This window comes from Notolepis coatsorum (assembly GCF_963971535.1).
Source record: "Notolepis coatsorum genome assembly, chromosome: 1".
NCBI lineage: Eukaryota > Metazoa > Chordata > Actinopteri > Aulopiformes > Paralepididae > Notolepis > Notolepis coatsorum.
This window is the reverse complement of record NC_140165.1, coordinates 200,056,682-200,066,923: the sequence shown is the minus strand read 5'-3', so window position 1 is coordinate 200,066,923 and position 10,242 is coordinate 200,056,682. Positions and strand designations below refer to the sequence as shown.

At 43.0% G+C, this 10,242-nt stretch overlaps 1 protein-coding gene across 1 annotated transcript in view; it reads right to left on the bottom strand.

The window, feature by feature from the left end:
- Positions 1 to 231: 231 nt before the first annotated feature.
- Positions 232 to 10,242, bottom strand: part of blmh (bleomycin hydrolase) — a 66,547-nt gene continuing 56,536 nt past the window's right edge. Inside the window, exon 12 of the mRNA XM_084316848.1 lies at positions 232 to 530. Coding sequence (XP_084172974.1) covers positions 382 to 530 — 149 coding nt within the window. The 3' untranslated portion in view covers positions 232 to 381. The remainder of the gene's footprint in view (positions 531 to 10,242) is intronic.

Here is a 10,242-nt window from a genome sequence, read left to right as displayed (position 1 = left end):
TCTCACTTTGAAGCCAAATTATTTCTGCAAGACTGATTATACACATACTAAATCCGCTTTGGTGAAGTGGTTCTTGAAGGTCTGTGGTGGTCTGCTGGTCTCGGCTCTGGTGATGTTTCTCCATTTCCGGATTCAAGAAAGGCAGGCTAAATCCCCTTGCCTACTGTATTGCCATCGTGTACATGCATGTAACGGTGCAAGAAAACAAACTCAGACAAGAGAGAAAGCTAGTCCAGTAAAAAAGAAAACAAAATCTTTATTATTTTGTCTAGAAGAACAGGCTGTTGGGGTAGAGGGGGCAGGGTTTCTATTGGAGAGGTGAAACCAGGTGGGGCGGAATCAAACAGACCAGGCGTAGGGCTGAGACCTGGGTTTCCCTTGTTATGCCAGGGCTCCCATTGGGTCCCAGGCAGGAAGTACAATGGGCTTCTGTTGCATCACCTCCAAAACCTCTGGGGGGAGGTACTTCTTGTCTACAACCACCTCGTACACGTATTCAGAGAACCACTCATCAGTCATGATCAGGTAACCTATAGAGACGGACAGGAGAGAGAACCAATCAACAGTCAGACTAATAAGACACAGTAGATGGGTTAGTCAGTGGCTTTTGGAACCCGATCCAAGGACCTTCAGATTTGGGAGTGTTTAGCTTGTACCTAGCTTTATGTAGGGAGCAAATAAAAGATGAATTAAACAATTACTAGTCAGTATTGGCCGAGACAGAGTGGAGGGGACATGGAGTTTAGCATCAAAAAGAGGTGTAAACATAATGACTGAGCATGTTATTTTATCTGTTGGGGTAATGTGGTGGGCCTTTCTCATATTAGTGGCTGGCCACTACAAACAATTATATGTATGGGAAACACTGCACTCTGTACGAGCTGATTACTTATCACACAAACATCCAGTCTTAATACACATTGTAAGGAGTGCTTCTTTCATACAATGGCTTTGTACACATCGTAAACCTTCGCACTCGAGAACAAATATCTCATCCACAGTAACGAGATGTTCTTAGCTTGTTCTTTTTTGTTTTTTTGCTCCCAAAAAGGAAAGTAGTAAAGCCTTAAAGAATTAGCTATTTATTCAGACCAAACAAGATTCTTTGATTGGATGGGAAAACAAGCCAAACTTAATCCTTGGCTGGCTGGAGTAGACTACTTCATGGCATGAATAATGGGAAGCATGCTGAAAATAAGTTTTCACAGAAGGTCTAAAACAGTGTGCATGCGTGTGTGTGTGTGTCTGTGTGTGAGAGAGTGCGTGTGTGTGTGTCTGTGCGTGAGAGAGAGTGCGTGTGTGTGTGTGTCTGTGTGTGAGAGAGTGCGTGTGTGTGTGTCTGTGTGTGAGAGAGAGTGCGTGCGTGTGTGTCTGTGTGTGAGAGAGAGTGCGTGTGTGTGTGTCTGTGTGTGAGAGAGAGTGCGTGCGTGTGTGTCTGTGTGTGAGAGAGAGTGCGTGTGTGTGTGTCTGTGTGTGAGAGAGAGTGCGTGCGTGTGTGTCTGTGTGTGAGAGAGAGTGCGTGCGTGTGTGTCTCGGGGTCAGTCAGTCACTGCATGCGTGTTTATGTATTGTAAGTGTTCTCAATCAGTGCCCTGGGCACTACGGTCCATTGTTTCAACAGGCAGGAGAGGGAGAAAGTTGGACCCCCACCCTTAACATCTCGCACTCCTCCACCCTGCGATGGGAGAGTCCCACACTTCTGCTATCGCCTGTCAACCCCGACCCTGATAAAAACTAAATAGTGGGAGGAGAATGGCGCACATACAGTCCTCAAATAACACAGGCGGTATTTGTCTTTCAGTAAGTCTGTGTGTGGGTTAGTTTGGACAGAATTAGGATGGTTATGTTCCGTTGGTATTACACTGGAGGAAATGGCGCTAGATTAGCCTAATCCCTTTTTTGGAGGAGGATGTGGCCTCATGCCGAATTAATTAATCAAAACGAAGTGTGCGTGGCCCGCCCGCACACGTGTGTGTGTTTTATGATAAGTACAGTACAAGGGCTAGCGGCCATAGTGGGAGAGCACATCTAATACTGTGTATACGGACACATATGGAGAGCTGGAAGACAACTGGGAGGAGAGTGAAGCCTGTAGTTTGTTCTGCCTCAGTTTGTGTAACAAAGCTGTCCACCAGATCTCTCTCTCTCCTTCTGTCTTGTCAGAGGACTTGAGAAACGAGAGCATCACCCCCGCTGACAACTTGACTTATTGGTGACGTCACGGCGACCGCAGGAACGTGCCGCAGCTCAAAACAAGTCGGCGGGAGGGAGCATGGGTTTGTTCTTCCAAGAACGCAATTGTTAGGTGGCGTGGCGCCTGGTTCTGTGTGTACATGCGGTATGAGTCTTCTTCCCGGAACACGCGTGTTGGGTGGCACAGTGACTGTGCTCGCACGTGTGTGTGCGCGCGCGTGCGTGCGTGTATATGTGTCATTATTTGTCTTGAAGGGACAGCAGATGTACCGTCTGTCCTTTCTTGGAACAGAGGGATGTAGGCCAGAATCTTGTTTTTTATTCGTTCAGAAACACGAATGTCCGAACCCTAAAAAATGGCATTTGGGCACCAGCCCTAACCCACGTAGATCTAAAACCTCTTCACACCAATTCAAAGTGTGATTTGATTATATTAGCAATTGTTTAAAGATTTAAATTATCCAGAACCTATTAACCTCTTAAGCCCTAGCCATATTTTGAGAAGATTTGCCTAAAAGTACATACCCAAGATTGCTCCACTTCTACAAGGTCCATTAGCATGTTCTTGGTATCTAGGGACATCTATGGACGTCAGTATTCCCAGTGTCAGAAATATTGTGTCTGTTACTATGCTTGAGTAAATTGTAATGAACGAAAGGAGAATATAAATGATTAAAAGAAATTCCCATCTTTGATGGTGAATAAAACCATGCTTGTTATCTAGGGACATCTAGATCAGTGGTTCTCAACTGGTCTAGCCTCGGGACCCAACATTTTCCTGTCATTAAGTCGCGACCCAAATTTTTTAACCACTATGATTTATTTCAAAATTTCTTTTTTTGCAGTAATAGACAATCTTTCATGCACTGTTAAAAATATGAAATAAACACACAAAAAGTGCAACAAAAGTGCAACTAGGGCTAAAAAACCCAATGAAATAAAATAATAATAATTATGCTTCTTAGCAGACTTCTTAGCTTAACATCCCAGGGAACTAATGGGATGTTGTTTGCTCCTGACAAGAATCTCAAAGTCTGGGGTGATGGTAGTAGACAAAGCAACTCTGAGGTCATGCTCAATGTCCAATCTGTTCCTCTGCTTTGTCTTCAGCTGGACCAGAGCTGAGAAGCCACTTTCACAAAGATAGGTAGTGCAAAAAAAAAGTATTATATATATAATTTTTTTTTTTTTGAGGATAAATCGGATCAATTTATTCCTGAAACTGGCTGCTCCATTTATCATAGAGCAATTAACACACATATTCAATCTTTCTATCTCAACAGGTGTATTCCTGAATATCTGGAAATTGGCACACCTATTCCCATTACATAAAGGTGGTCATAGGAATTACTTAAATTGATCTTACATTTAATTAATAAAGTTATCTTACCTACCGGTAGCTAAAACCCTGGAATGTCTGGTAAACAACCAACTCAAGGCATTTCTTTCTACTCTTTGTTTTATGTCCACACCAGTCTGGTTTCAGAGCCAGTCACAACACCATTTCAGCCATTACATTAATTACAAATAATATAGTATCCGCTTTAGACAGCAAGACACATTGTGCTGCTCTTTTTGTGGATCTGTCCAAAGCGTTTGATACAGTTGACCATCCTTTGCTCTTAGGTTATGTAAGGTTATGTAATATTGGTTTAGATTGAAAGGCCTGTGATTGGTTTCAGAATTATTTGAGACTCCAGTGTGTGAAGTCTGGGAGTGTCCAGTCTGAATTCTTGTCTGCAACAGGAGTTCTGCACGGATACATTTTATGTTCCGTCCTTTTCTCAATCTCAATGAATGATATCGTCTCTTCATCGAGTGGTTGTCAAGTCCATCTTTATGCTGATGACACTATTGTGCATTGTTTTGCTAATTCTGTACAACTAGCCATTGAGAACCTGCAGCCATCTTTTACGCTCTATGGGATGCGCATATTCATCTACATTAAACTGCTGCTTAATACAGATAAAACAAAGTTTATGCAGCTTACTAGAGCCAGACATACTGATTATGATGGCATGCATATATCCACTAGGAATGGATCTAACATTGAGAGAGTTACTGAATATGAATGTCTTGGAATCTAGCTTAATGAGAAGTTTATATTACATACCATATAGATCTGGTCAGCAAACTGACTAAAATTGGCTTTTTCTATAGAAACGGAGCCAGCTAACTTATGTTTACTTAACTTTGGACCCTATCTAACCTGCTATAATGACTGGCTCATGCTTAACTCATTGATCGCCACCCCATATTAGGGCTAGCACACCACCGCTTTAATCAATGGGAGGACGGGGAAATTTGCGAGTGCTTAAAATATATCTTAAATTATGGCTATGGGTCAAATACACCCATCGCGTATCAATGACTTGCTTGCAGTCAACATGTACGAAACGGATTGTTTTTTCATCGGTACATTTTATACCGTTTTGAATACGAGTATAGTTTTGGAGATTTCTAATACACAAAACACGTTGTAATTTTTCGGCTGATTTATGAATCGTTTTCAAATAAACGCTAGATTATCGATAGTATATGTGTCCTTATGCACGATACATAAGCGGGCTGAAAAATCGCTTATCCGTGCCTTGCTCAGCGCCAACGGCACGCACACACACAGACACGTCGTGATGAACATCTGATTAACCCAATACTGGTAACAGAGTCCTTACCTCACATCAGATGTTCTGCAAAAAGATTAATACAATTCCTGATCGCCATTCCAAATATCGATCGCGTCCATTGATCCAACGTTATAGTCCAAAACACATAATCCACACTGCTCCCAGTCCCCCCAGTCAACGTGGTACAACGATACTGCATGCCCGAGAAGCAAAACCCGGGCCGGACTTTTTTTTTGGATGCACAGTCCCAGCCAATCCAATCCAATGATGTGCAATACCATCCGGGAGACGATAGGCGGCGGTATTTGCCCTTTTGCGAGCTCAGACCCATTCCCAACGATCAGGTTGGATGGATGAAAATGAATGGATATCGCTAATAAAAGAAATAACGATTAAAACCCGACTATACTCGTGATTGGCGCTCAAGCGTCGGCGAGTTAACCCGACTATACTCGTGACTGGCGTCCAATGAGTTAAGGTCCCTTGTGCACAGCCTGCACTTGGAAAGTCAGCCTTTTGTTTTAGTGCACCAACTTCCTGGAATCATCATCTATTGTCTGCTGACCTGTGGTCAGTTTAGGCCATGGTTTTAACCCATCCTTTGAATTGTTTTTTTTATATTCATCTGTGTTTTAATTGTTTATTTTTATATGTCATGTAACTCAACCTCATATAGTTATATAGCATTACTGGCCTCGCGTATCGATTTTCCTGTTGCTTGAGGACGTTTCATTCTCTCTGGCGTATGTCCTTAGACCTTCAGCTTCGTTGCGGCAAGCCAGTCCAACATGTCATCGTCCAGGTCATTTAGACCACGATCGCCATTCGGTGGCCGGTGTTTGGGGCAGCTGCTTATTATGTGTTCCATAGTTTGTAATGGGTCCACGCATTCGCAGTGGGCACTGTCCACGAGACCCCATTTGCTCCGAAGCGTCCTACGCCTGTCCTCAGGCGGTTGAGGGTTCATTGCTTTCGGGGAAAATGCTGGCCAAGAACATCTGTGGGATCTTCAACGTAGTGGTGAAGCCTGGATGGTTCTGCATACTTCCACTGGTCCCTCCATCTTGCCTTGGAGGCCATGGAGGTGTCAGTTGGTGTTGTGTGGAGCAGTTCTTGGGCGTGTGTGACAAAGGGGAGCCGGCACTTGAGGCACATGCGCTGTAGTGTCTCCGTAACGATCTTGTGGAGGAGGTGGGATCCACTCGTTTGTGCCTTTCGAGCAAGAGCCAGCGTGGCTGCTTCTCGTCTGACCTCCACTGGAGCGATACCAGCGAGGACAGGTAGGTCGTTTGTTGGGGTGGCTCGCAGGCACCTGGAGACGGTCCGTAGGGCGGTGTTGAGGGCAGTTTCTGACATGGGGGGCTACACAGTACTCGGCAGCGAAGAACACCAGAGCCTTGGTGGAAATACGCAGTGTCTTTGTGGTGGCTCCCAATGTGGTGCCGGCTAGACGGCGTATCAGTGCGGCACGGGCAGTTGTCTTTGCCTTGACACTGTCCAGGTGTTGTTTAAATTAGGGCTGCTCGATTAATCGATTTTAAATCGAAATCGTGATTTGGAATGATGCAATTATCAAATTTTTTTATTTTTTTATTTAACCAGGAAGTCCCATTGAGATACAAGATCGGTTTGGGAGAGGGAGGTAAGTGGTTTTAGATTGTGTGTTGTGAAGTTTAGACTTCAGAGAGGGAGAGTAAAGTACAGAAAAAAAGGTACCGTTGGGTACTGGTATCGATTCCCAGGTAAAAATAAACATTTTCAGGCTTGGTGTCCCGAAAAGACCCACGCGTAGGCCAGATGCAAGCTGCATTTTACAATAAACCTCTGTGTTGGGCTGTTAATTATTTTTTTTATAATCGCAAATTTTATCGCAATCGCAATATGTCAGAAAAATCGCAATTAGATTATTTCCCAAAATCATGCAGCCCTAGTTTAAATGACAGTGCTCTGTCACGCTATGGAACCGTAGCCGGGCGTTGTCAACCATGATGTTCATTTCGCGTGTCGCTTCTTTGTTGTAAAGATGGAACATTGTTGATACGGTCTTGTCAACACTGAGCTTGAGGCGCCAATTCTTCAGGTATGAGGACAGGATGTTCATATCTGGCGAAAGGCCCTCTTCTACTGCATCTCAGCATGGTTTTCTGAGTAGAATGGCCAGATCATCTCCATAGCCATACTTCCTTGATTTTGGTGCGGGTAGGTCATGAATGTAGATGTTGAACAGCATAGGTGCCACTACTGAGCCCAGAGGGACTCCGTTCTCAAGCTTTCTGAACCTGCTGGCCGTTGCTAGTGAATAGCCGAAAGCTGCGGTTGCTCAGCATCTCCATTATGAAGCTCACTATGTGCTTGTCTGGGGTGGTTTCCAGAAGCTTCATAAGTCCACGCAGCCAGACAGTGTTGTAGGCAGCTGTGAGGTCCAGGAAGACGGCACCAGTCTTGGCACAGGATGGTCACCAGCTTGTTCTTTGGGCAGCTGGGGGTCAATGACTGGGTTAAGATGTGCCCGGATAAGGCGTTCAAGAAGCTTGTATCCTGCGACCCTTTCAATATTTGAACCATTTACAGTTTAAATATATAGGTTATCGTAGTTGTGTTTTTGGATCTTGAGAAGACCACATTTTTTATTTATTTTTTTATTATTGCAAAACAAAATTGTTAAAAGTCAGTACTCAACACACAATGCATAATGAAACTAACAATTAAGGTGGCTAAAATGACATGCAAGTACAGTAACAGAAAACAAAAAAAAGTATATAATAATATTTTACCGTATACAGTGTATATCCAACGAAATTACCAATTGTACCAATGTCTTATACAGGATATACTCCTAATACCTATTATCTAAAACCCTACACACATATGCTCCAGCTCGAACCCCCCCCTCCCGGACCCCTCCTTGGATAGTACCTCCATTATCCCTCACTCCTAACCAGACACCACCATTATAAGCTAGCTTTTATTCTCTCCACCACTTCTAACCACATTGACATTTTGGATTAGTTGAGTCCCAGAATTCTTGCTGTAGATATTTCTTGATAAATCACATCGAGATATGTAAGAAACCAAACCTTCCGGCAAATTTTTTCCGGTTGAAACCAGCGTGATGCGATCAGTTTTTTTAGCTACTGTGATACCCGATAAAACCAATCTCTTTAGCTGTGGATTTACTGCAAACTCAAAAACATCATTCAATAGTAATACAGAGGGGTGTACTGGTATATTCCAAGATACGAGTTTTGATAATTGATGGGTCACATCTTTCCAGAATGCCTTAACTGGTGGGCAGTCCCAATACATGTGCATAAATGTTCCTTCGTCTCCATTTGTACATTGGGAGCATTTTGAGTCTTGTTTGAGACCCATTCTGTTCAGTCTTATAGGAGTCAAGTATGTCCTGTGAATATAGTTAAGATTGATTTGTTGATGGTCCGGGTTCCTTGATGTAAGACGGACATTTGCCCATGCTCCTTGCCAATCAAAGTCACTTTCCAGGTCTGGTATATCCCTCCTCCAGACAGTCTAGTTGGAGGGTTTCATACGAGGACGTTAGTAATTGATAATAAAAACCTGATACAAAACCTCTCGATGTCTCTCTTTCATAGAAGAATTTGTGGTATCTGTGGTGTTCAACTGGTATGTCTAAGGGAACACCGTGAGACTTCAAACATAGCTCTAACTGTATGTAAAAAAGCCATGTGGACTCGGTGAGATTAAATATTGTGCATATTTCTCCATAACTACAAAAACCCTGGTTGTTAAAAACATCCCCTAGTGAGTGTATGCCTTGCTCTTCCCATATAGGGAATCTTATAGGACGTTTTTCAATTAAGAGTGCATTGTTATTGAATAAGGGAGTGTGATTGTGCCATTTTTGTGGGTTAGGATATTTTTTTTGTGTTTCACGCCATATCCGGATCGCATGGGTAATTATGGGGCCAAATTTCCGCTCACAGTACTTGATTGGTAGTTTAGTGTGTGCTATGTCCTTCAGTCTATGTGGGGCTACTATGTTTTCTTCCAATTTTCTCCAGGATACTAACGCTTGGGGATCAAACCATATTGTCAAACCCCATTTTTTTATAAACATTATTATTAAAAAAAAATGCACACATCCGCGACCCACTCAAAATGGCCCCGCGACCCACTTTTGGAAATTAACAAAGGACAGATGATTTACAGGGGTATTTGTAGATACAGTACTGAATTTTGCCATCCGGACACATGCGATTTGAAATATGGATATAGAATATAAGGCCTATAAATTACATTATTATGGCCAAGTCATACATCCATTACAGGGCAGCAAAGACTGTGAATGAAATCTACTGTAAGTAGGGATGTCCGATATTATCGGCCGACCGATATTATCGGCCGATATCGGCAGTAAAACGTGATATCGGAAAATATCGGTATCGGTTTAAAAAAGAAAAGAAAAACAATAACAATATTTGTTATATATATATCCAGTGAAATTATTAGTTACCTGAAATTATTCTGTTTTTGGGGGGGGGGGGGGGGGGGGGGGGAATAGTGCTAAGGGATAGGAAATGGATAACATACAAATGTAATTAATAACAACATAAACTCACCTTCTATGTTTTCCCTCCTAATCCTTTCCCTGACATCAACATCTAGACCCTCAACCATATAAATACACATTTCCCTGTCAACGGTAATATGATCTCCTAACAAGGGAAATATAACATTGGTGCGAAATAACACAATGCTCCCTCTCACCATGTCAGAAAGCTCATAAAGACAGCTTAAATACAACTCATGACAAGGGTTCGGGAGGCTGCGTCAGGCCCGTAAATGTTCTGTCAAAGTGAAATGGAATACCTCAGAGCCTGTTGGCAAATATTTGTCTAAAACTGTGTAAAAGTATGAGCTGTGCGGTGAGCACAGAGCCATAACAATCAATCTAGCCATCGCGTTGGGGCTCGGACAGCTAGGGAACGCAGAGGCCAAACTATCACGGCCCTGATTCATCCAGAGGGAGGCGGAGAAACATTCAAAGACCCCCTGGATACTTTACAGACACACTCTCCCTCTCTCTGCAGCATGGTTGTGACACTTCCACCTCCTCATGCTCTCATTCTCTTTTTCCCCCTCCCTCGTTACTCCAGTTACTTTGAGACTCTATCTCCTTCTGTATCACTTCTTCACTGCTCTCTGGACCGAGGCTGTGACACGTACACTTCCAGTTGACCCATCGCAGTTGTGATTGGAGGGCGGGTTTGAGATGGGTCAACTTCTCTTTTTCATGCAAGGAATAAGTAATATCTACGATGTTACGTCTTTACCCAGAAACTACTCCGTTATTTATTTACATATTATTTAATTAACAGGCAGTAATATAATTCCAATTCTAACCTATGATCATCTAGAAATCAGCTGTCAGATGATCAGACGG